General features: G+C 37.1%; 1 protein-coding gene across 40 annotated transcripts in view; it reads right to left on the bottom strand.

Moving 5' to 3' along the window:
- Window positions 1-2882: 2882 nt before the first annotated feature.
- The window catches only part of FER (FER tyrosine kinase), a 439457-nt gene continuing 414461 nt past the window's right edge, over window positions 2883-27878 (bottom strand). For 21 of the 40 annotated variants that reach the window (XR_010156947.1, XR_010156943.1, XR_010156944.1 and 18 more), the window contains 3 exons: window positions 10386-10540; window positions 4935-5057; window positions 2883-3844 (listed from right to left, as the gene is read on the bottom strand). Coding sequence is in view for 16 of the 40 variants with exons in the window: in XM_063810513.1 (XP_063666583.1) it covers window positions 3702-3844; window positions 4935-5057; window positions 10386-10540 (421 nt within the window). In the remaining 24 variants the exon portion in view is untranslated. The remainder of the gene's footprint in view (window positions 3845-4934; window positions 5058-10385; window positions 10541-27878) is intronic. The other 19 variants (XR_010156953.1, XR_010156948.1, XR_010156958.1 and 16 more) reach the window with 4 other exon arrangements.

Genomic DNA, 27878 nt, shown 5'->3' with positions numbered 1-27878 from the left:
GTTTTCAGGTACATTCCTACATCTGATGACTCACCAGAATTAATTATAAAGTGGTGTGACTGAAATAACCCTGAAAAACTGTGACTTATGATTCAGATATTTGTATTGTTACATTATAATTTATTTGGATTGTTGCATTTTAATTTTTGTTTATCCCACTACAAGGTCCTCAGTGGGTGGCGTATGTTGTAACTAAAACACTTTCTTCTTGACATAATCTAACACTAGTATTGTGAAGCCATAGTTATTTTGTGGTACTAGCCAATCTTCACAAAAGTTATATGGGAAAACTGAACTGAATATAATATAGATAGAAAAACCAAATTATGGTTTAAAGGAAATTAAAACTATTTCAATTACAAAACATTTTTTCTTCTCAAAATAATCCTAAAATGAAAAACAATTGTGAAATGTGCACTGAAAATATCTAACACAATTAGGCTCCTGGTCTATACTTATCTGCTAATAAGATGTTTCAGTAATATCGTATTTGTAATAAAACAGTGAATTATGAAAGGAGAATTTTGTTGCCCACATTAAATTTGGGAGATAAAAGAGAAACAATTACATGAGACCTTTCACTGGAGACCTCTCACTGGAGACCTCATGGCAGGACAGGCTGAAATAAAGCTTCAGTTTCTGAAGTTTAAACAAAACCTGTCAATTTTATTTTCCCAGAAGAGAAAGAATATGTTGGCTTTGGCCTTAGATTACATGGAATGCAAAATTAATTTTAGGTTTCACATGTTGGTAATAAATGTTAATTTAACAGTGAAAAATTTCTTTCCTTGTGAAATGATGAACAACCTAAACTGTCTCATAAAGGCCCCTTAGTGATTCAAGGTAGAAAGACACCAGTGAGACACAGACTGCTTGTGTTTACCTCCCCCCATTTTAATAAATTTAAGGACTTATGAGAGGAACTATGCAGTAGTAAGAATAAATATATATCTTGAATAACCCATTAACAACACAAAGATTTGTGACTGGACTAATTACATCCGGACCAGAAGAAATTTTGGTTACAACTCTTTTCTTACTAAACAAATCACAGGATTTTGTACATTTCTGAATCTTCCTTTCCCTACATCAACTTGCACATTCTGAACAGTATGTTCGTGCTTCCTGGGCATGGATTAGCCTCCTAAAGTACATAATTCCAATAATTATCATCAGTGACAGAAGGGATGAATAAATTATGCTTCAAGCACAACAAAATTAACAGTGAAAAACTGTTTGCGTAAGTTTTTCTTAATGCATGTGACTATATTAAATTTAATATTCTATATGACTGAGAGACTCCCAATAAGTTATTAATCCTGAACTATACCACTGCCTGCTTTAGGACAAAGAATAAAATGGAATTTAAATGCTACACATGTCACGATGTTTTGAAGAGCTTTTTAAATTTAAGCACAGAGTAATGATGTGAACTGCAAATTCTAACAGCCTGGATAAGTGAAATATCAATGCTGTGTTCATTCTTAACACCAGAATGTCAGGATTAAGCTTTAGGTCTTGTTCATAAAACTAAAGCCAAAACCATCATTCTCTCTCCTTGCTGAGAGCTTAGCATGAAGCCACTATGTGATGGGAGGCTGTTTTCTTTAAACAGACAAAGAATATTACAGAGATTCACTTAGAAATACTAAAAAAAGGGGTAGGAATATCCTATTTTACTCTTACTTTTGAAGGTTGGTAAGTGCCTCAATACCATAGCGCTTCTGAGTTTGCGCTTTGATTTACCATAGTACGTGCCATCAAAATAAATTTCCCTTTAGTCTGAATGTACTAATCATTAAGTATGTATGAAATCTGCAAGGAGATTGAAATGTTAGATACAAGTCACTTTTCAGTATTATCTTTCATACTCTAAAGTACTGGTGTGAGTTCTGTGCGATGGTACAGGCAGCAAACAGCTGGAGAGGGCAGGAGGCATTTTCTATCCCTAAGCTCTTCCAATGAATGCAGACCAAATAATCACTAAGGTAATGTTTACCAGGACACAGGCCTGAGAACTTATAAAAGGCTTCCAGAACATATTTAGCCCTGAGCATGACCTTCTTCTATATATGTATTTATCCTGAGAGGCAACTATATACAGATCATGGGGTAAGTAAGTTCCCTAGATAAAAGATACAGAATCCTAGTTTTAACTGAGTTACATTTTATTCACATGAGACATCTTCAGCACTCTGCTTGCACACCTGTCAGCTAATGGTAAGAATGTCCAGGGGGCAGTATAATGGTCAATGAAGGTGGAAGTAGAAATGGGAGGGCTGTCCCTATGTCATATTTCTCATTAATATTCACCTGACTTCTAGACTGTCTACTTCATTCACATCTGTCTTGCACCTTGGTGGTGTGTGTGTGTGTGTGCATGTACACACGTGAATGTGTTGGTGAACTAGAATCATGAAATTCTGACAGCTCTAAAAACTGGTACAAATAAAGGAAATTACATTTTGGAATGCCGCCTCTAAGGTGAAAATGCTTAACTGAAAGTATGCTGTTATTTCTGTGGATTTGTGCTTTGCAGTTTCTCTCAAAATTTTTGTTGCCATTACGAGGACTCTATGAACTCCTGAAACTTTTCTTAGGACCTTTCTGGTAAATTCAGACCATAAAATAGAATATGTATTATGTGTTTTTAGAATAGAATATGTGAATGTTTGTTTAGATGTTTAGAAAGGCATAACTCTGATAAGGTGGTTTTATATTTTCACTTTCTTCTTTACTCTGATAATCATTCTTTAGCTGCTCTTTTCTCCAGCCCACCCTCCTGTTCAAATCTGTTTCTTGCTTCACAGCTCTCTGTAACATCCTTGAAAAGCAACTGCCTCAACTCTAACTTTGACGACGTTTCATGCGTTGTGTGTGTGTTTCTTTTTTTTTTTTTTTTGGTAGAGACAGGGTTTCACCATGCAAGCCAGGCTGGTCTCGAACTCCTGACCTCAGGTGATCCGCCTGCCTCGGCCTCCCAAAGGAGGGAGGGGGCTGGGCACTGTGGCTCACGCCTGTAATCCCAGGCATGTAATCTCATGCCTGGGATTACAGGCGTGAGCCACCGTGCCCGACCTACGTGCATTGTTTTCTGATGCCCAGACAAAGGAGGAGGAAAATGACAACCTTACAAATAATGTAGGAGCATGATGATTCTTACATTGGGCTTATACCTGGCAAGAAAGAAAAGAAAAACCTCAGGAGGTCCAAATAATTCCCAATATAAAATTCTGTTTACAAATATAATCTTGCTTTGGCAGAGGAGAAAGCCAGCTGTGGTTGGAACATGTCCTGCAAACATGGCATTACCAATGCTGTTTATAGCACCAACTGAGTAGGGTCTGTGGCATAGGATGGCAGCCCACAAACTGTGCCTGAAGTAGAAAAAAGGTGTGAAAAGGATAGATCTTTTATCCTTCACACACTTAGAAGCCTGTGCTTTTCTATCTGCAATGGTCTGAAATGGTAGGATTGCTATGGTTAGCTAAGAAAGCCCTTGGTAGGACTGCCTATTTCTTTAACAAATTTGCCTTTGACTTTTTACAAGTGGAACGTACTTTTAAAACACCCAGTTAATAAAAAATAATGGTAGAAGACTGTCGAAGGTAATGTGGTATAAATTCATTGTTAATGAGAACAATAATGTTACTCTGCTGGAGGACAGAGTCCTGAAGGCTGAGTTTGGCGCCATCCTGTCACTATGTGAGTTTTCTCTTGATGATAGTGAGCTCTTTCTGAAGTTCACTGAACTTAGGGCGATTTTCAGGTTTATAATCCCAACACTTCATCATGATTTTGGAAATATCCTCTGGACAGTGCTGGGGAGCTGACATCCGGTATCCTGAAGACCCAAGAGAAGGAGAACAGAATTTAGAATGGAGGTAAGACACAAAATGTTCACACAGGGCATTATGCAGTTATTAACTTTTGGTACCTTACGTTGTAGTTATATGGAAACAAAACATCAATTTCTGGGGAGGCTGAGTTTTTATTTTCTACAGGTGATGCAGAATTCAATATTACAGAGTCTTAAGACTTCTAATTCAAAGAACATTTTTTATTTGTTCATTTCTCAGAAAGTCTGATGTAAGATACATACAAATGCATATTATAGTTGCTCTAAGTATTCACTTTCAGAATTAGACCCTGTGAACAGTTTTAAAAAATCATCTGTACAACCTATGTTTTTCAAGATGAAGAGGAGGATTTTATAAATGTGAATTCAATAGGGAAATAAATAAAAATGAATATGAGTCATATTCTTTTACCGTCTGTTGGTTGGCAGTGTTTCAGCAGTGCATTGGGTAGTGTGTAAAGGTAGGAGAAGGTAGAAAGGAAGTTAGAAAGGCATCTTCCTTCATCCACTTCTACAACCATGCCCCTCACTGGGGCCCAGACATTAGGGCACAGTATTTTATCACGAGCTTTCTTTTTGTCGAGACTGTACGCTACACAAGTGCATGCAAGCCTGTCACCATTACTTAGTTATTCCCATCTATGGTCTAGGAACCCCAAAGGGTTTCTTCAGAAGTGCTACAATGTTGTCACATTCTCAAAAACTTCCTGAAGACTAACTGCATTTCAATTTGGAATATTATTTAAAAGGAGGTTTATCTGGCATAGAACACAAGAGTTTGAGAAACACCACCCTATTTCTCTTAACGACAGCGAACAGCCCAATCCTGCAGCTGTCATGCCAGACAGGGAAAGGGTGGAAGAAAAGCCTATATACCTCTCTCTCGCATTGAAATCCTTCAAAGTGTTTGGATAAAGAGCAGAGATGTTAGATAAATCTGCTTCTGAACCCCAGAGATGGTCTCATAACACAACCAAACAGTATCTAACACACCCCTCCTCAAGCAGACACACTATAAGCACTGCCTACCCCTGGGGCTGGACATGAACACTAACAATGAATGTATTTGGCTCACCTCTTTCTACTTGCTCTCTTGCTTGTTGATTTGTCATTCCAGGGTATGGACAAACCCCTAAGCTGAAGGTCTCCCAGAGAAGGATGCCAAAGCTCCACACGTCACTCTCTGAACTGTATCTCCCTGGAAGGGGAACAACAACCATAACCACATGAGGCACAGTAGACAAGTAGGTGACCCTTCCTGGTTATGTATGTCTGTGTCAGTCATGCACCACATAATGATGTTTGGTCAATGATGGAGCACATATATGACAGTGGTCCCATTATAATGGAGCTAAAAAATTCCTATTGCCTAGTGATGTGGTAGCCATGGTAATGTCATAGTATAACACATTACCTTTTCTATGTCTAGATACACAAAAACTTACCATTGTGTTAAAATGATCTATAGTATTCAATACAGTAACATGCTATATAGGTTTGTAGCCTAGATGTGTACTTGGTTTCTGTAAGTATACCCTATGATCATGGAATGATGAAACTGCGTAATGACGCATTTCTCAGAGTGTATCCCTGTCATTAAGCGATACATGACTGTATTTAAACTTACCAAATGAGTTCGACATGCAGTCTTCCTATTCTCTTTACTGGTTTTACATTCCAGGTCTAGTAATATTACCAATTAAATAAATATTCTTCAGGCTGCTAGTTTAATCAAACTAGCCTCCAAATCACTCTCCCTCCCCCCAAGAATAAATATTCAGCCAGTGTGCAAGCTTACTTTCTCTGTGGTATCTGAATGAGATAGATGGTTTATATTAAAAAGATATACATTTTTACGTTATCAATCCTAGGAGATTAACCAAGTTGGATTCCTGCAATTTTGTCTTATGCCTACTTCGTTTTCTTTCCATTAAAATTACAAACAAACTTAAAGCAATTAGGAAAGTTTCTTCATTTTTTCACTCATTGCTGTTTACAGATGTTCTTACATGCTTAAAGGTCTCATTTTCTCTGATAGTTTCATTTACGAAAAATATTTATGTGTGTTTTAAACAGTGGAAATTAACATAGCTGGCTAACAAAAACGTCTTTAAATTACATGGTGCGCCTTGTTTTGTTGAAATACCTAGGTGCACCTGTTTTACTGAGCTACATGAGCTAAGCTCTTAGAATTTTTTTGGTAGTCTCCTAGAGAAGCACAAAGATACAAACCAGCACAAGGTATCTTCTGGAGATGGACGTGGAATAAAGGAGGAGAAGCAGATCAGTTTTTTCCAATCTCCAGCCTCTCCAAGGAGCTAAGAGTTTCCAAGATGTTCCCAACATATTTGTATTTTTTACTTTTACATATACTATCATAACTAACTCCATTTACAGTGGTGTTAAAGATTTCTTAAGTTATTTCATTTTCTATCCCTCATGTGGTTTCCTGTCTTAACTCTGCCACTGCAGGATTTATAAATGCTCCTCCTCCAAAACTGTCATGTTACTTTAAAACAGGATGGCCTTTCTTAAAAAAAGAAAAAAAAGTACTTAGTGAAAACCAGAGTATGCCTGCTATAATAACTGCTCTGACATCAGAGTGGCGTTGTACTAACTGATTATCAGCTCCAGCTGTGTGAAGTAGCGTCCTTCTTAGTAGATAGTAATTATGGACATTTTTGGGTGGAAGATTAATTTTCTTGTCTGCCTATCATTTCATGCTTGGCATTCAATAATTTAATACTTTTCATGAAAGTCATTCTATGGCTACAAGTTAAGACTAATTCTTTAAGAAAATGTAGGTTATACAGACTCATATCTTATTTTGTAAGATAATATCTGGGCAGAGATCAATAAAGACATATTACATATAAACCAAGATCACACTCTGGAAGTAAAAGCTTATAACCTAGCTCTGAAACCTGGATCTTTGAACCTGGTTTTGTTGGGTAATTTTAACAGACCAAGAGTAACTTACAATTGTATAGCATTTTGCTACTTTTCTATGTCTCACTTGATCTTCACTATACTCTATAGGGAAAAGGTCCTACTGTTCTTATCTTACAAACTGATGGCTTGCCAGGGTCATGCAGCTAATGGCATGGGAAACCTGCTCACTAAAAATTCTGCCTCCCTCCCATTTCACGGTACTTAGTTACATCATGCTAATATAACTAATTAGAGGATATATCAGCCCCAAATACCCAGGTGACAAAAGGAAAATTTCTGTTCAATAATTGATGATAAATAGATGATTTATGATTTCTTAGTTGGAGATCAGTATTCTATTTTCCCCTTATAAAAACAGTACCTTTGGTGACAGCTGTGACTAAGGATGGTAGCAATATATGCCAAACAGGCGTTGAGTATTCTACCATTTTGTATTTTTTTTTAAAGTAAAGTATATGAGAAAGACACATACAAAAAGATTTCTCAGCCACTTATGAGAAGAGTATGAGACTGTATCAAGAGTATTTTCATCTAGGAAGGAAAGTGATCTGGCTAGCAATAGGGCTGGGAATGCCCTTTAGTATTGCTTGATTTTTTTTTTAAAGCCAAATATACAAAAACAACACTTATGATAACACAGTGACAATAGGTTTAATTCTATGCCCCACCCCCCACTTTTCTTGAGACAGGGTCTCGCTCTGTTGCCCAGGCTGGCGTGTAGTGGCATGATCATGGCTCTGTGGCCCTAAGACAGTTTCAGAGAGGTTCCTTGGACTGGAGGTTTCTTTCATCCACCCTGACCCCATACTACATGGGAGATTTGAGTGTTTCACCTATTCTGAGTGAGACAAGAGTGAAGAAAGAGTATATACTGCTTTCATATATGAAAGAAGTATTGGATTGGGCACGGTAGCTCACGCCTGTAATCCCAGCACCTTGGAAGGCCAAGGCGGGTGGATCACCAGAGGTCAGGAGTTCGAGACCAGCCTGACCAATATGGTAAAACCCTGTCTCTACTAAAAGTACAAAAATTAGCTGGGCGTGGTGGCGGGCACCTGTTGTCCCAGCTACTGGGGAGGCTGAGACAGGAGAATTGCTTGAACCCAGGAGGCAGAGGTTGCCGTGAGCCTAGATCGCGCTGCTGCGCTCCACCCTGGGCAACAGAGCAAAACTCCATCTCAAAAAAAAAAAAAAAAAACCACGCTAGGATTTAGAGTCAATCTTCAGTAATTGTAGTCTGTGGGAACTAAACTTCTCTGGATTGCTAGGAGAAGGCTTGTAGAGTCTTTCAGGAACTCTCTCATTGGACTGGGTATTAAATACTATAAACGTCTCCTATATCAAAATCTCTCCTTCCTTGTCATCTAAATTGTTCTACGTTTCATAAAATTTACTAAAGTCTACTAAAAAAGTCCCTCACTGTAGATCAAGGATCTTCAGAGACTGGGCGCAATGGCTTATGCCTGCAGTCCCAGCTACTCCGGAGGATGAGGTGGGAGGACTGCTTGAGCCCTGGAGGTTGAGGCTGCAGTGAGCCATGATTATGCCGCCGCACTCCAGCCCGGGTGACAAAGTAAGACCCTGTCTCAATTATAAAAAATCTTTAGACTTGACTTGTCCTTATTACTTACTTAAAATGCTTTGGGTCTGGCTGTTAGATATATCCAGAATTGAAACTTTAATTTGTAAATACAACACTTTAGTCAGCTTGAAATTCAAAAAATACACCGTGGTCAAGAGGCAGAATTTTACTTGGCAAAATTGTTTAAGAGTAAGAGGACTTTTAAAGGCTATATAACACAGAGAATCTGGCAAACAGAGTTAAGAGCAAATTCTAGAGTTGGATTTTACTGGTAAAGACTTTAAGGACTCCCAAGCCCAGTTACAGCTTCCTTAGTGCTTGAAAATGTTTTGTCATCTAACAAAAACCTTTGTGTAAATATTGAGTATTATAATCTATCTTTTATCCTGTGATCATCCCCCTTAGTAATATAATCTGACCCTAGAGTTAATAACAACAATCACCCCAGAGAGGAATCACTATGGAAAATAGCAGCTCTGCCATTTTTTCTAGATTCTAAGGAATAGTGGAACTGGCTTGCAATCACTAGAAAGCTCATAAGAAAGAACCTCTCTTACTGACACGCTGAAAGACAAACTAAGGGTGAGGGTTAGTATCTGTGGTAGCTGGGTCAGCCCCAATCAACTTCCAAACCAATTACATTCAAAAGCTTTATCTGGAAAACATTTGGTGGTTCCTCAAAAAGTTAAACATAAAATTACCATATGACTTCTAGTATATACCCAGAATAATTGAAAACTGTTCAAATACACAAAAATGGATAAATGGTTGTATATCCATACAATGGATTATTCAGTCCTAAAAAGGAATGAAGTACTGATACATGATACAAGATGGATGAACCTCAAAAATCTTACGCTAAGTAAAATAAGCCAGACACAAGATATCGCATACCGTATAATTCCATTTGTATGAAATTCCCAGAATAGGTAAATCCACAGAAATAAAAGGCAGATTGGTGGCTACTAGGGGACAACGGAATGGAAGAATGGGAGGAGGATGCTTATTGGTGACAGGGTTTTATTTTGGATTGATGAAAATGTTTTGAAACTAGAGGTACTGGTTATACAACATTGTGAACTGTACTAAATGCCAATGACTGTTCACTTTAAAGTAATTAATTTTATGGTATGTGAATTTCACCTCCATTTTTTAAAAAAGCTTTCTCTAATTTAGGAATTAAATTAAGGCATTTATAAATGCTTTACAAATTAGTTTCCATAATGAGGTAATTTTTCATTTTAAATCAACAAAGAATCATTTTACATTTTTATTCAAAACATACCATACCCATTCACCAATCCATGGCTCATATGCTGCTTCCCTTAATGAAAATATAATTTCTAATTTTATTTAAAGCACACTTTTTTTTCCTCTTAAATTCTTGAGTTGTCATTCATCTTGTTATGGCCCATTTCATCCCAACCACAGATAATGCAAGTTATATTTATTTCCAATTACAATGACACATAAAAATTCAAGTGAAAAAAAATCCCTGCTGTTTTAAAATGTTATTCCCATCTCCTTCTTTGCTCAAGATTTATATCAGTTCCACAGACTGAGATGCTAAGAAACCATGTCGATTTCAGAGTGAGAAACTAAAGAACTGATTGACTTAATATTTTAGGAACCTAACATCAGATGAGGTTATTGGACCAATTATAAGACATTCGAAAGAAATGGTCCAGAGCCACAGCAACGCTTACTCTGTATAATCTATTACGAAGTCATTTTTTTTGGTATAAAAACTCTTTCTCAGATGTATAGTCATATTTAAAAGTACTTATATCTACCTTTTTAATATAGCAATGTTACATATAGAAATCTGATCAATAATTTCAACAAATTAAAAGGTATGAAATTCACTTATTTGTGTTGATCCTCAAATCATTCTAACTTGCATTCTGTGCTACCCCTGTAAATATTGCTTGTGAATGTTTTATGCTGATGCCGTTCATTTTTACCATAAAAAAAAAAGTGGTCTATTCTTACCATAATTAAGAGCCTCCGGTGCTGTCCATTTAATGGGAATCTGCTTTAAGCCAGAAGATGAATACACTCCACCATCCTCTTGACGAGACATTCCAAAGTCACTGATTTTCAGAACATTATTTTCACCTACCAGGCAGTTTCTTGCAGCAAGGTCCCTAGGTTACAGTAAGACACAGAAAACGCCTATTAAAACAAATTTAAAGCCACTTTCACATTTATGATTTCCACACTTTGCATTTTTACATTTGCAATGTATTTATAATGAGGTTAAGAATGTTTGTGATTTACCAGTCCTCATCTTTTCTGTCATAGGTAAAAAACATCCATGAGAACATATGCATATGGAATAGGCCACATGCTAGTTTTCTAGGTACCACATATATTTCCATTTAAATAGAAAAACACCGATTCTAGCTTTAAAAGAGAAAATTACAGAGAAGAGGCTAAGCAAACTTGGCATTATTTCTCCTTTGGCTTTCCTAGAGCAGCATTGTCCAATAAAGTAGCCATCTGCCACATGTGCTACTGGACACCTGCAATGTGGCTAGTGTGACCAAGAAACTGAATTTTTCATTTTATATACTTTTAGTTACATTAAATAGCTGCATGTGCCTAGTAGATACTGAGTAGACTCTGATAGACAATTCTTAGGGCTTCCCAAAGGTTGGAAAGTGGCTGAGGTACCAGAGAGGTTGGCAACTCTTTTTCTGCTGCATCTGGCCCCGTCTCTCTCTAGCCCACCTCATCTTGTCCAGTCTCCCTATCATTTACTATATCCCATCCATACTGGGCTTCTTTTTGTCCCCAAATGCAGGACGAGTTCCCTAAATGAGGCAAGCTTGTTTGCACTGTATACCCTTTGCACTTAGCTGTTCCCCTTTGCCTCCAGTGTTCTTCCAGTTTTGCATAGCTGGCTCCTCTTCATTCATTCTTAGCCCAAACACTCTCTCTTCAGAGAGTTCTTTCCTGACCACTCTAATCTTCCAAAGTATTTCTGGTGGGGAGGACATTCAATAACCAAATTCATATACAGCCATCCCTTGGGATCCATGATTGGTTCCAGGACCCCCCCTCAGATACCAAAATCCAAAGATGCTCAAATCCCTGATACAAAATGGTGTAGATTTGCATATGCACATGATCCTATATACTTTAAATCATCTCTAGATTACTTATAATACATAATACATTGTAAATGCTATGTAATAGTTGTTATATTTAGGGAATGATGACAAGGAAGTTTGTATGTTTAGTACAGACACAACTATCCATTTTAAAAAAAATCTCTGGATGGTTGAATCCACAGATGTGGAACTTACAGATACAGTCATATACAAAAATAACAAATAACCAAGTGGAGCTTGTCCTAGTAACACAAGGTTGGTTTAGCATTTTAAAAGTAATCGATGTTATTCACTAGAGTAACAGAACATAGGAGGGAAAAACTTGATCATTCCAACTGATGCAGAAAAAGCATTGGACAAATATTCAAACCCATTGGTAAAACGCAACAATCTAGAAATATTAAGGAATTTATTTAACCTGACAAAGGGCATACACAAAAACTTAAATCCCTAACATTACACACTTAAATGGTGAAAGGCTACATTTTTTTCTATTGAGGTCAAAGCAAGGATACCTGTTTTCACCACTTCTAGTCAAAGGGTTCTCTTGGAAACAATTTTACTACTTTTCTGATATCTGCCTCTCAATTTTGTGTTTTCTCTTATGTCTTTTTCAATATGAAAATCTGATGTTTTTTACACAGAATATCTTTGGGAATGTTTATAACAAGAACTAGAATTAATGATTTACAAGGCTGCAAAAATACACAAAGTATTCTTGTAAGCAGCAAACAACTGGAAAATAAATTCCATTTAAAGTAGTTCCAATAAGGCAAATATCTAAAAATAAATCTAACAAAAGACAAGTCCTTTATACTACAAAACTTGACTGAAAAAAATCATGTGAATATTAATTTAAAAATATGTGAATATTAATATGGCAATTCTTCCCAAATTAATGTATAGATTTAATGCACTCACAACCAAAATTTCTGGCTGATGTGTTGTAGAACTAGATAAATGGAGTCTAAAATGTATATGGAAATGAGGGGTTCTACAATAAAGTAATTTTAAGAAAGGTGTACAAAGTTGTAGGACTTACCTAACCTGATTTCAGATCCCACTAGAAAGCTACAGTTCTTAATACAGTTTAGCATTGGTAGAAATGTTTGTAGCTCAATTGACTAGAACAGAGAGGATCTAGAAACAGACCCACATATGTATAGTCAACTAATTTTTTTGGCAGAGGTACAATGGCAGTATAGTATGCACCTCCCAACTCTAGTCAGTGGGCCAAATGCCATCATCCTTGGTCAGAATGAGTTTTCAGTCACTGCAACACTTTAGTCGTGTATAGGATTTCATTGTTAGTACTTTCTTCAGAGTAATATCTATGTTTTATAGCTACATACACTTCTGTTGTCATAACTATCTTCATTGCATCACCAGTTTAGAGATTTGTCCTCTGAAATGAGAATTACAGTTCTATGAGAGGCAAATCTAAAACTAATTTAGAGATACCTCAATTCAGTGTAAATAAAATTTCAATAACATTTACAGAAAATGCTACTTCCTTTGGGCTGCATTAAGTTCAAGTGAGTGGAAATGGGATCTTTTTGAGATAATCTATGCATTAAATAAAACCTTAGGCCTTTAGGCCATAAGCATGTACTGCATACTGTTTGCAAATATTCTAATAAGTATTAAAGGAGACAGAAAAAAGGATATGGTGTCTGGGCTAAGAAGCCAACAATCTAATTTGGGAGATAAGGCAATCATACACCTTTCTTCCTTCTTTTCTCTCTATTCTCCTCTTTATTAAGCCTACTATTGCCCAGTTCTGAGTCACACTTTGGGAGACACACTAGTACTCCCAGCCTCTTCACACATAAAAGTGCTAGAGAACAATCAGTGTGAACCTGTGTGTTATAGACTGCAAATCCGACATGAATTCAGAGGTGAGAAATCTCATAATAGGCTGGTGTTGTCATTCACCTGAGGTATCAGAGACAGCTATATCTCACCACATGCAGAGGGATATAACAGCAAATGCTGCTCACTGCCAAAAGGAGATGGAAGTGTTCCATTTATGTCTGCCGAGTAATCTTATTTGAAGATTCAAACTTCTGAGTGTGTAACAGAGGTGTCTTACAAGTCATACATAATATGAGACAGACAGGTTAATTAAGGATTAAATGAGAACAGAGAGCAGTTACAGGAATGCCAAGGCCAGCAGGCAATGGAGATGAGTAAATTTTCTTCACTGTCTAGAAAGCACATGGTGCACGTCTTGTTCTGTGGCTATGTTCACTCTTACAGCAAATCGTACAGTAAGCCAGGAATCACCATGAGGCTGAGCCAGAGTTCTCCTTTGCAATGCTGTTATGTAAAAAAAGTTAGAGAAATTTTTGCTTTTTTTTTTTTTGGCATAAAAACTATTCCCACTGGGTCTGGATAATATTGAGCCACAAATAACTACTAGCACTTATGAGGAGAAAACCTCTTTAAGGCCCTGGAGTTTCCTGATTCTGGCTGAAACATGGCATAAAACCAACAACCCAGGGAGTGAGGATTAAATGAAGCATACATCATTTGCTCTACTATATTCTGATAAAAAGGGGAGAATTATTATACAAAATGTATTTATATAGTTAGCTGCAAGCATATTTGGGGGACATTACGGTAGTTAAAAGCACCAACTTTTAAAAATACATGAATTACGTTATTTTCTAATAATTTTTATATCACTTATACACTGATACATGTTCTTTAAAAATTTAAACACAAAAGAATGTGACCAAACGTTTCCCATCAGACTTTGCCAGTTTCATTTGACTCATTGTTATAAATTTAGATACATACATTCTTATTATAAAAACTTGTACTACATGTATATATTTGTTTACAAACCTGACTTTAATTGTACATTTCTTGTTCTGACATTTATTCTAATATCATTTGATGTCCTTCAGAAAATGTTAATAATTTCCTCCACACAGGCCAAGTGTACTGCTTGGCAGATTTATTTACTTTTTTTATTGACAACTGCGAGTATACGGTTCCATTACTTCTTTACCCTATTATTCTTAGTTGACATATAATAATCGTACATATTTATGGGACAGTGATATTTTGATATGTGTATACAATATGTAATGATCAAATCAGGGTAATTAGCATATCTATCATCTCAAACATTTATCATTTGTGTCATGAACACTGAAATCTTCCCTTCTGCCTTCTTGAGAATATAGAATAAATTAACCTTATTCATTCTACACTGCTACAGAACACCAGAACTCTTTCTATATAGCTATATTTTTGGTATCTACAAACCCAATCTCTTTCTATCCTCCCCACCTCTCTACCCTTCCCAGTCTCCTGTACCTTTCAATTCTGCTCTCTTCCTTCACGAGCTCGATTTTTTTAGCTCCCACATGAGTGAGAACACGCAGTATTTATCTTTCTCTGCCTTACTTATTTTGCTTAACATAATGTACTCCAGGCTCATCCATGTTGCTGCAAATGACAGGATTTCATTCTTTTTAAACGGGTAAATAGTATTCTATCATGTATGTATACACACCACATTTTCTTTGTTGATGGACATTTAGGTTGATTCCTTATATCTTAGCTATTGTGAATAGTGCTTTAATAAACATAGGTATCCCTTTGATATACTGAGTTTCTTTCCTTTGGACAAATATGCTGGATCATATGTTCTACTCTTAGTTTTTTTTCTTAAGAAACTTCCCCACTGTTTTCCATAATATATATATATTAATTTACATTCTCACCAACAGTGTATAAGAGCTTCCTTTTCTCTGCATCCTTGCCAGCATTTGTTATTTGTTTGTTTGTTTTTTGGAGATGGAATCTTGCTCTGTCGCCTGGGCTGGAGTGCAGTGGCACGATCTCGGCTCACTGCAACCTCCATCTCCCACGTTCATACGATTCTCCCACCTCGGCCTCCCAAAGTGTTGGAATTACAGGTGTGAGCCACCGCACCTGGCGTTATTTGTCTTTTGATGATAGCCATTCTAACTGGGGTGAAATGGTATCTCACTGTGGTTTTGATTTGCATTTCCATAATGATTAGTGTTGAGCTGTTTGAGTTTCTTGGATATTCTGGATTTTAGTCCCTTGTCAGATGAATAGTTTGAAAATATTTTCTTCCATTCTACAGGTTGTCTCTTCACTATGCTGATTGTTTCCTTTGCTGTGCAGAAGCTTTTAAATTTAATATAGTCCCATTTGTCTATTTTTGTTTTAGTTGCCTGTGCTTTTGAAGTCTTAGCCATAAAACCTTTGCCTAGACCAATGTCCTGAAGCATTTCTCCTATGTTTTCTGAAGTAGTTTTCTAGTTTCAGATCTTATTTTAAGTCTTCAATCCATTTTTATATATGGTAAAAGCATCAACTTTTAAGTATTACATCATTTATTAGCTCTTGGAGGTTTGGAAATTTACTTACTCTTAGCTTTAGTTTTCTCATTTGTGAAATGGGGATAATAACTGTACCTACAACATGAGGTTTTTGTGAGAATTAAATGAAATATATAAACCACTTAAACAGAAAGTAGTCAGTGTCAATAAATGTTAGTCACACACACATACAAAACTGTACGTTCATCATAGGAAGACTTGAATTTAGCCTCAGAAACAATGCATCGGGGAATCTGCCTCTTTTCCCTTTCTAATAAGATTCAACTAAATTTGACAATTTTCTCTTCACATGAATATAAAAGACACTCAGTTTAGTTCTCCTAAAACCAACTTAAATAGTATTTACTATATGCCGGGTACTATTTGAAGCACTTTTTATATGTTAAGTCACTCAGAAATTACTGTACTTATGATCTCCATTCCTATAGATGATAAAACTGAAGCCCAGGAAGCTAATCAACTTGCCCAAGGTCACAAAGCCCGTAAGTGGAGGAAAGCAGAAACTGAATCCCAGCAGCGTAGCTCCAGAGTCTGTAATTTTAGCCACCTACTATGCTTCTCAATTTAGCTAATAATTCTCTTTCAGAATGTAATCAAATGACACACACCTTAACCCATGGCCAATGGCTATAACTTTTGAACTTTAAATAAGAGCCAGAATGGATGACCTTTAGGAAAGGAAGTGACACTTCAAACTCCCTCCCTGCCCCCTAAAAAACAACAAAACAAATAACCTATATAATACACATATAAAAATCTGTTTTCTAATGAAGCAGCCAAATGTCACCAACAGCTTTGAAACAATATGAGTGTCCTGATGAAGGACAGTAGGATTGCCTGTTTCTTGCAAAATTTTGCACACAGTAACAGAAGTGGAACCATAAACTGTCTCTTAGAGTACACCAGGAAACTGAGGTTGGGCAAGGTGGGGTGTCTTTGGCAATAGAGGTGGTATGTTGAGCCCTTTTTTAAAAAACAAAAAAACAAGGCAATACCATAGCCACTATTTAGCTGAAAGTGATGGGATCAGAGATTGATCAAAAAATAAATGGCTAGCCAGCTTCTTCTGCATGTCAGATGTTGCTTATTTCCATTTCAGAATCTACCTTATTTCCTTTGAACAGAATACATAAATATGAAATCTCCCTACATTTCTCATTTTCAGTGCACTGCTGATTTCACTGTGTTTTCCATTCATCATACTGTTGCTCACCTCTTCTCTTCCCTTTGCAACCTCCTTTACCGCACTTCATACCTCTCTCTGGTAAGTTCTGTGCCCGTTACTAACGGGGCACTTATTTCTAAAAGAGGCCCCAAAGGAAGCCTGCAGCTGTAAATCAGTACCATTATGGAAGCGTGTCTGTTCTCTCTCTTTGAAGAATTGTTCCAGTGCCACAGACTTCTGGGAGGATGAAAACAGAAGTCCCGCCTCTTTGAATGCAGCTATCAACTGATGTAGAGTGACAGCATAATTTGTGCTTTTTTGTTCAGGGTTGGTTCAATGCCCTACAGATATTTATTGTGAGAGCAAATGGCTGCTTATTCTTGAAGGATCTCTCCTGCTACCTGTCAGGACGCTCAGAATACAGTCTTCCCATTTACTTAAAGCCACCGTTAAAATGCATATATGTTACTTGTGGGGAGGGAGGTACATATTATACCACTTACTCATATTTTAGCATAAATTATTTGGATAGATAACTGAATAGACATCACAGTCTTAAGGGATTAGGAGGACAGGGCTGATATGTTCTGACAGTGGGAAAAAATAAGAGAAAACTGGCTGAGCAGGCCTGGGTGAGGCATGAAGTAGGCTTTTAAGGAATAGTCAATTTGGGCACTGGGAGAATTCTGAAGGGTATGACAGAGCACTGGGTGGGGACAACAATGCAGACATAACTTATAAAAAAATTTGTATAGGGCTAAGCCCTGATGTATTTATTCTCTATCAGGTTATTTCGTCTCAATAGCAGGGGAAGATCCTACTGGTGGCTTGGATGCCTCAACCATTGAGTCCATTTACTATATTGGAGTAAGATTCCTCTCTCTGGAGAAACAGAGGCCTGTGGTGATTCCCTTCAATGAGGTTGCTGCCTAATGGCTGGAACACAAAACAACCAAGTTGTTGCCTGACACAGCTGACTGAATGGGAATCACTTATGGAAAATACTGCAAGTCATCTGGCTTTCCTTAAAATGGCCATGCTCAGCACAGAGAAGTGCTTGCTGCTTTTGGATCTTTTATCTCATTTCCTTGGGTGAGTTCCCTGTAAGAGAATTCTGGTTGGACATTTACAAGTGCAGATTCCACATATTCTTTTCTTTAGCTTAGAAACCATATTCCTAGATAAAGAAAGAGAACTCATACTAAATATGAATGTTGAGATAACTCGGAACCAAACATATAGTGATGAAGCTTGTCTTAAATTTACCTGAAAAACCCAAGTGGACCTTTCTTTGCATTTAATTACTGTGATTAATCTGGATGGTTTATAGTTTATGAAATGGGTACTAAATTTGTATAGTCAGATATAAATTTCTCTCAGTCAATATTTCTGCTCCCTATCACTTGTGGGCCACATTGTGAAATGAAATACCAAATCTCCAGGCACAAATTTTAAATAAATATTGATCTATTGTTAAACCTCTTAATAAAGATTCTGGTCTAAAGGAACTTGGTGGGGGTACAGATTAAAAACATTTAAGTAAATGTTTTAATCTCTTCAGTTCACAGAAACATATAAAAATTTTTTTTCTTTTTATTTTATTATTATTATACTTTAAGTTTTAGGGTACATGTGCACAATGTGCAGGTTAGTTACATATGTATACATGTGCCATGCTGGTGTGCTGCACCCAGTAACTCGTCATTTAGCATTAGGTATATCTCCTAATGCTATCCCGCCCCCCTCCCCCCACCCCACAACAGTCCCCAGAGTGTGATGTTCCCCTTCCTGTGTCCATGTGATCTCATTGTTCAATTCCCACCTATGAGTGAGAACATGCGGTGTTTGGTTTTTTGTCCTTGCGATAGTCTACTGAGAATGATGATTTCCAGTTTCATCCATGTCCCTACAAAGGACATGAACTCATCAATTTTTATGGCTGCATAGTATTCCATGGTGTATATGTGCCACATTTTCTTAATCCAGTCTACCATTGTTGGACATTTGGGTTGGTTCCAAGTCTTTGCTATTGTGAATAGTGCCGCAATAAACATACGTGTGCATGTGTCTTTATAGCAGCATGATTTATAGTCCTTTGGGTATATACCCAGTAATGGGATGGCTGGGTCAAATGGTATTCCTAGTTCTAGATCCCTGAGGAATCGCCACACTGACTTCCACAATGGTTGAACTAGTTTACCTTCCCACCAACAGTGTAAAAGTGTTCCTATTTCTCCACATCCTCTCCAGCACCTGTTGTTTCCTGACTTTTTAATGATTGCCATTCTAACTGGTGTGAGATGGTATCTCACTGTGGTTTTGATTTGCATTTCTCTGATGGCCAGTGATGATGAACATATCAAATTTTACTGGGTAATTTAATAACGAAACTGAGCTCTGTCTTAAGCAAACAAATTAAAGGCCACTAGCTGTCTGAGGCTACAATAAAATGCACTACAAGGACCTGGCTCAGAAGTTAGTCTCAGTATTGATGGCAATAGCGTCTACTCCTAAAAGACTTCTGGAAGAGAGATTTAAAAAACATACACCCACTCCCATTCTGAGACTATGAAGTGAAAACAGAAGTACTTGCCTGAGTGACAAATAACATAACTTAAAATGTTATACTTGGATGCAATAAGTTACCTGAGCAACAGACAGAAAAAAGTGACAAAAACCACTTCTTACTGAATAGCCGTCATGATAATGGCTGTCATTTATTGAGTCCTTTATATGTGCCAGATACCATTTTAAATGTCTTTCATATAACCCATGCTCTTTCAATACTCAACTTCATGCATACTAATCTGTACGCTAAATACTTCCACAGATTTTTTCCATAAGCAGTGATACAAACATTTGCATTGTTGGAAGTTCTGGACTAGGGATTAACAGAGTTTTCACCCAGTGTTTTCTTTAATAAGCTGTATAAGCTTATATGTTCCATATTTTCCTGGACCCTGGAAATGAGAGCACCAGTTCTTGATTTTCTGAGCATGAGGGCTGCTGAATGATGTCGAACAATTTTATGATCCTTTGCACCACACATCAACCCTGATGTCATGTTTTATAATGGCTGACAGCAAAAATACAACATGATGAAAAGCTACTAAGAATTTGACAATGTTTTGAAGTGAATTTACACTCTACTAATCACAACAGTAAAAGAATAGTGCATATAGATAGATATATGCAAGACATTATTCTGTATCAGGTGATGCTGAATAGACACTTGGAACACTTGCAATAATTTGGAGGAACCAGGGGTCCATGGTGCACCAGCTGGTGGCCAGCATATGACCCTTTCAACTCTAACGTCCTGTATACTCCAGGTTAAAGGCACTGTCTTCCTGTAACTAGCCAGATGAATCTAGCCTCACAGAGGTGGTAGATGGTCCTGGCAAAGAGCTTTCCATGTTGCCAATACAACAGTGGGTGTCAGCAGCTAATGAATGCAAGTCACACTCAGAGGGTAAGTTAGAAGATTTCCACTACCCAGGAGCTCAACTATAGCAATGGAAGTATCCTCTAGCTTGCCTTTGCTGAGTAACTGTGGGTTACAACCAAGAAATCACACTTCCCAACCCTGTAAGAATATTGGTAACCATTGATTGACACCTATTATGTGTCAGGCACAATGCTAGGAACTTAACCTATTATCCCTAATCCTAACAATCACACTCAGAGGCATAGATGTCTTTGTATATGGATACAGAAACAGGCTCAGAGATTAAATAACTTGCCCAAGATCACATAGCTGGTAAGTGGCTGAGTATGGAATCTGTTTTGCTCCAAAGCTCTAGTTCTTTGTTTTCCACAGTGTTTAGTGTTCTTTTGGTTTCTTTGAAATACTATTCATTTTATCTTGATAAAAGTTATACTCTTTAATCCCTGAGTAGATAGATTTCTGCCATTTTGTTCCTGGGAACTATTTTCTTTCCTGTTTAAGATGAATGAAATAAAGCCCCTGACTTGGCACTTAGGCTATGGAATAAGAATATATTGGGAGGACTAAAATATGCATTTTTTTCTATTCTATTTTCTATAAGGGCATATAACAATTCCTCCGTAATCATTTGTTATGGTTTATAATTTCATGAAGAGATATAGTCACACTAAGACCTAAATTAAGATATAAAAGGCACATAAAGATACAGAGCAACTGTGTAATCTGTGATGCACAAGGTGCCATAATGAGCCTCAGGAACATTTAAATTTTTATAGTCTGCAAAATGTTCAGCTACTAATGAATAAATACACCCTAATTATAGTGGAATGCACCTAGATTTAGATACTGAATGTTCTGCAGTGGTTAACTCTTTGCAAGATTTTCTTCTTTGTACAAGGGATGCCACTGACTTACTTTGTACTTTACCAAGAGTGCCAATAATGGACTACGTCCCCTAAATTCTCCCAACCAGACACAGCTACATGGTCAGCTTGCACATTTACCTCTGGTTTTCTGACTCCTAGGCCACACTCCTGGGTGGCAAATGGCAAACTCTTCATCTGGCATATCATCACAGAGAGCATTTTTAGAGTAGTTTTGGTCCCAACATACAAAGGGGAAATATATTTATTGTAGCACCAGTATTCTGTTAATGGAAAACAGTTTTCAGTATTTATAGGAATTCAAAAGAAGTAATGACTTTTTTATGTATCTCAACAGTTCTTTCCTTGCCTCCCATTTACATTCTTTTAAAATGAAATTTTCATTATTCCCATTTCAATTTCTAATGTTGCTTTCTATGTTTATGAAGTAATATCCCAGGTGACTTTATAATAAATTTCCCTTCAGTCCTATGATTGCTCGCAGTGTAGAAAACTGAAATAGAGTCTAAGTTATGAATACAGGTCTATTTTATAATAATTCATTTTTATCTTGAAACAAAGATCTGAAATTCAATTTCTTTTCTGTCTCTATATATTTTCTTTCCATAGTCAGGAAAGCTTTCTTTATCTTTGTTCAATTTTAATTCTGCATTATATTTGATAAGACTTTATGGTATTAAGACTTGATTTCATATGCATAGCTACTTTTCTTGTAGCTCTACAAGATAAAGGTTTTTAAAAATATTTACCTAAAATATTCACCCAATGTCCTTCCATGATTGTTATTCATTTTGTGATTCTTTGATGTAATCCACAAAAAATCTGCATTGTGCATTCATGAAGGATTATTTGTCTGAGCAAATATTAACTTTGCATATACATGTGTCCTTTTGGTCTCTTAATGAAATTTGCTTTTACTAACTTGCAGACCACAGTTACATAAAAGTGTCTGAAAGACTCCAGGTGGACAAAATAATTTCTATAAATGTAAAATTTATCATGCCTGAAGGGTTTGGAAGAATTTTGGCAAATTTATAGCAATTTCCAAACTACAGGAAGAAGAATGTGACAGCTGCTTGACAGCATTCGGCAACAGTGTACAGCAATGTAGGCAAGTGGGTATCATAGGATCTTGGTGAAATTCAATGTGAATTACTTATGTAAGAACTAAGACAGGATTTTAAAATTCTATGAAACATCAAATGGTCATTTTAGTGCTATTAGGTAGTAGGCCTTTTAGATTATTCAAAATATTTTTTATACATGCCAGTTTATGATAAATAATATCTTCAAGAATACAAATGAAGAGGTATGGGGAAGGGGATTCCATGCCCTCTCTGGGTGCACCACCCTCCAGCACCTCCCTCATCTTTAGCTATCTGGAAGCTCTGGAAACACTGTCCTTTTGGGTTTTTATGGAGGCTTCAATACACAGGCATGACTGATTAAACCACTGGTGAACAATTTACTTTCAGCCCTCCTTCACTCCCCAGAGATTGGGGGATGGAGACAAAAGTCCCAACCCTCCAGTCATGCCTTGGTCTTTCTGGTGACCAGGCCCCATCCTGAAGCTCCCTAGGGGTTGCCAGCTGTCAGTCAACTCATCAGCATATAAAAAGACATCATTTATACCAGGAAAAGGGGACAAAGACCAATATATATTTCACAATATCACAGTCAACTCCCAGTCTTCTAACGGGATCTGTTACATCCAAAGGATATATGACTTAAAAGATACCGGGACATTACTAGAATTCATTTAGTCATTAATACTGTAATTTGTCCAGTCCATCACATTGTATGAATATGTCTCCTAAAGTGAGGCCACTCAGGTTTGCAGGTTTCCAAAGAAGGAGTGGTCTCAGAAAACATACAGGTTCACTCTTTCAGGCATTTGGTATAATTAAGCTAAGAGACAGTGTCATCTCTTGCTCTGAGCCTCTTTTAAGGTAATATAATATTGGATTTCTCTCATATAATTCATTTGTTCATTTCTTTACCCTCAGCTACTATTTTTCCTTCTGTTCATTCATACTGAAACTTTTCTACCTTTGGAAGGGACACTAGGTTCGACTACCCTGCTTGTCTAGACTATAGGCAACAATCCTAGTCCACAAGTACCTCCCCCTCAGACCACTCCCATTCAGATAGGGTAAGGTTACACTGGGGCAGAACGAATAGGCTATTTTTACTATCAAGCAATATAGTTGCATTCATTGTTAACTCCAATTCTGGCAGAAGGCCCTCAGGAATTCTGACATAAGGTTTAAGAACTGTAGTTACAAAGTAATTTGGGTCTACATTTGCAACCACTTTTAAGACCTTGCTATTTTGGCACAAATGGTAATGAATCTGGCCTTAAATACACGCCAAAGACAAAATGTAACTTGGACTATAAAAGGTCCAACATATTTGACAATGATGGTGGAGAAAAGAGATGATCATTTCTGGTTATTTGATCTGGGAACTGAATCAGGAAACATTACTAAGTCTCTATTATGCAGATGAATTTGTATGTTCTAGGAACACTGCATTCTATGGTTATTGACTGACATATACACAAAAACTCCTACTATTTTAAAATGGAAAAGACATACTTCCAATTTACTTTGGAGTTTTTGCAAAGTACCATTTCCGTTAATCTTATAATCACAGAATTTAGCCATGTAAAACAGGAAATTCATTCATGTATATGTATGTACATATCAACCAGCTGGCACACTATTCATTTATTGAGATCTTACTCATAACAAGTCCTCTGTTATATACTGCAGATATAGATAAACTAATTCCCTCAAAGAGTTCAATTCTATAAGAAGAGATAGTTATGCAAACCCATAAATCACAATATTGAAAATTTCAAGTTTGAAGGTAATGCTGAGAGGTAGGCTCTCAGAGACAGGTGTGGTATGAAAAATGAAGCCGTAACATTTTGCACTTCTCCACCCTTTTGTATCTAGGCTAACCTAGCAGAATGTAGTAGAAGTGATGGTATGAAGTTCTGGAGTGTAGGCCACAAGAGACCTTGCAGCTTCCAACTTTTGTCTTTCTGGAACATTCCTGATACCATGTAAAGAAGCCCAGGTGAGAAACCATGTCGAATGAGAGGGACTCAATCTACAGCCAGCATAAAGGCCCCAGACATGTAAATGTGAGGGTATGTTATACTCTCCAGCCCTAGTAAGGCTACCAATGACTGAAGCTACAAAAGTGATTCCTGAGTAGAACAGTGGAAAACTATTCAGCTGAGCCCAGCACAAACTGTTGACCCAAACTGACAGAAAAATAAGAAATAAACAGTTGTGTGTTAAGACACTATACTTTGAGACACTATACGATAAGACAAAATACTTTGGGGTGGTATTTTATGAATCAATAGATAACTGGGACAACAGATTTATTAATAGTGCAAATGATAGCTCAACAGTAAGAATGGGCAGAGTTGGGGTTAGAGATGGAAGAAAAATGATCACTGTTCAGGGAGGGAGCAGAGCTAATTACTTGCTTCTTTCTCATTCACACCTGATAGAAAGCTGTTGTAGGTGCCTTCTCATTGGGGTAATAATGTCTTCTGTCTTGGCTTCTCATCTTCAACTTTGAACTCATTTTAACCGGCTTGTTATGAATTACAAACCTAAATTTTCCCTCTTCCAAGCTTTGGTGCACTGATATCTGCCAGGCTATTAAGTCATAACTCTGTTAAAATATAACCCAACAGACAGACAAGATGGAAACCCTATGGCTAGGCTAACATGAGAAAATGAAAAAAAAAAAAATCTCATGGCTAGCAGGATGAGGGGTTGGTCCCAATGTTATGCCATAAGTTTTCCTGTAATCAAGCAGAAACCAGCTCCTGAGAAGCATTGCTGAAACAACTATAGCTGGAAATTTTCCCAACCAACCCTGATAGACTGCTGGATGCCTGCTGACAACCCCTTTCCCCTGCCTTGTGGTCCTGCCATAACTCCAATTAGACAGAGGACCTGTTTTATAAACATTGTTTATTGATAGACAGCCAGTTTTGGTCAGCTGAAGGCTGCACACAAATTGCCTTTATGTCAAAAAAGTGAACTACAGGGCACGAAGAGCCAAGTTCCACCTTACTTTAATACTAAAACGCCACCATAGAATGAACATGGGATGTATGTTACATATGTTTACCACCCACTATCCAAGTGCCTGACTTCCCTCATGAATAGTCATAGATTTTCCCCAACTCTGCTCAATATGTACATAAGACTGAGTCTGTGATATATATGTGTGTATACACACACACACACACACACACACACCAGTTCCCTCCTCCCACCTGTGTGGTGTGCACTTTATTTCCCTAAAAGTGACCCTTCCCTCATCTGAGGATAGTTCCTCCCTCTGAAAATCATGTTGTCTCCTTTCCTTCCTCTCTGGATCTGATGACCTTTTGTTAACATCTTCTAGGAACTGCTTCTTGGAATACCTCTGGCGCCAGCAAATGCCATACTCCGAGGATTCTACTACTACCACTTTTAGTCTGATATAAAGAGAAGAAAAATTTAAACCTGGAATATTGAAACTATTTAATTTAGAGGCACTCGAATTAGAGCAATAGAGATAACGATGACCCTGAGTCATCAATAATGATCACCTCTTGTAGGGGTATACCTGGTGTCAGAAAGTAGTAACATGTGATTGACAATTTATAATTGTTTCCATAAACAATTTATTCATTCAAAAAATATATATGTAGCACTTACTATTTGCCAGGCACTGTTCTAGGCAAGGCAGGGAACAACAAAACACAAGAATTCATGTCCTCATGGAACTTTTATGTTCCTCTGACAGGACCTAGTTAAATAATACATCATCAAATAGCACACATAAAAAAGAATTACTCAAGGATCTATTCCTTATAATGTAAAAAGGGAATCTACAAAAGGGGAAGAAATGGGGAGGAAAAACAGGAGCAAAGAAGTGAGACAATTATGACTACATAATTGTTGATTCATCTGTTTAAAAAATGGAGACAAAATTTTAGATGGCGTCAACATGCTAAGTGGAAGGGAGGAAGTGAAAAGTAAAAATATGCCAAAGTTGCTCTCCTGTTCACATACATGAAAATAAGGATTAGGATGTAAAAGGCAAGACTGTTAAGTATATGCTACCAAACGGAAGGTGTGACAATATTGCTATCAGGAAATGAAATTTGAGGAAAAGGCATCAATTAGAATAAAAGGAACCATATTTCTAAAAGGTGGAATTCATGAAAAAGATATGTTAATGATACTAAATGGCAAATGCAGCAAATATAGTGAAAACAACAAGAATCAAGACACATAGTTAAGAGCAAGAATAAAAGAAACACAATTCAATACAGATATAGACATGATTCAGAAAGGAGCAATGTATAAAACATGTAATAGATGGAATGTCAGCAGTATCAGCACAAATGGAGTAGGCAGCATTAGAAGCAAGTATTAAACAGGGACCAGAGGACCTCCTTCTAAGCAAAGAGCAACTTAGTTAACAATAGTAAAGGAAAATGGAGGCCACCTTGGACTATCTTAATACTATCACTAATGGAAGACAGGGTCATTCAAATTCTATCCATGTGAAAGCAATCAGCAATTATGGAATAACACACTATGCCAGCGTGTGGTCTAATTATTAAATAGGCACTGATGTCATTTTGGGGAAGTTGTGTCTGCTTCACTGCTCAGCTTATTTGAAGCAAGACTGACGAAGGCCTCTGAAAACACCTTACTGGGAGCAAATGTGTCTCTGAGAAAGAATGAGCCAATCTACTAGGACTTTCCAGCTATAATCTCAAACACTATTTTTAAATGTTAACTGGTTTAGGTTTTATGCAGCTTAGGTATTTGGGTGACTGACTACTAATACAACAATAGGCAAAACAACCATTATGCAATAAGGAATTCACTTTATTTTCTGAATGTTTTCATAATCTATTAGCTATAGAATAGACAAATAAACCTCATCAAACTGCCATGAAGTTATTGTCTAAAACCCTATCAGACATCCAGAATAGTGTATTAAGGTTTTCCTTATATTCCAAATCATATTTATGTTAGATGATCAAAGAATACACTAAGTAGCAGAAATGTTTTAAAAAAAATGTTTAATATTTTATTCAAAAATTTTTAGGCCGGGTGCAGTAGCTCATGTCTGTAATCCCAGCACTCCAGGAAGCCGAGGCAGGAGGATCGAGCACAGGAGTTCAAGACCAGCCTGGGCAACACAGTGGGATCCTGTCTCTAATTTTAAAAAAATGTAAACCACAATGAGATATCACTGCACATACCCACCAGAATGACTAAAACTCAAGACTGACGGTAACAAGTGTTGACAAAGACATGAAGAAATAGCAGCTGTCATACATTGTTGGTGAGAACATAAAGTGGAACAACCACTTTGGAAAACAGTTTTGTAGTTTCTTATAAAGCTAAATGTAAATTTTTTCCATAGAACCCAGCCACTCACCTTCTAG

Source organism: Pan troglodytes, chromosome 4 (genome assembly GCF_028858775.2).
Source record: "Pan troglodytes isolate AG18354 chromosome 4, NHGRI_mPanTro3-v2.0_pri, whole genome shotgun sequence".
Classification (NCBI taxonomy): Eukaryota; Metazoa; Chordata; class Mammalia; order Primates; family Hominidae; genus Pan; species Pan troglodytes.
Note: the sequence above shows the minus strand (reverse complement) of the source record. Positions and strands in the feature narration are given on the sequence as shown.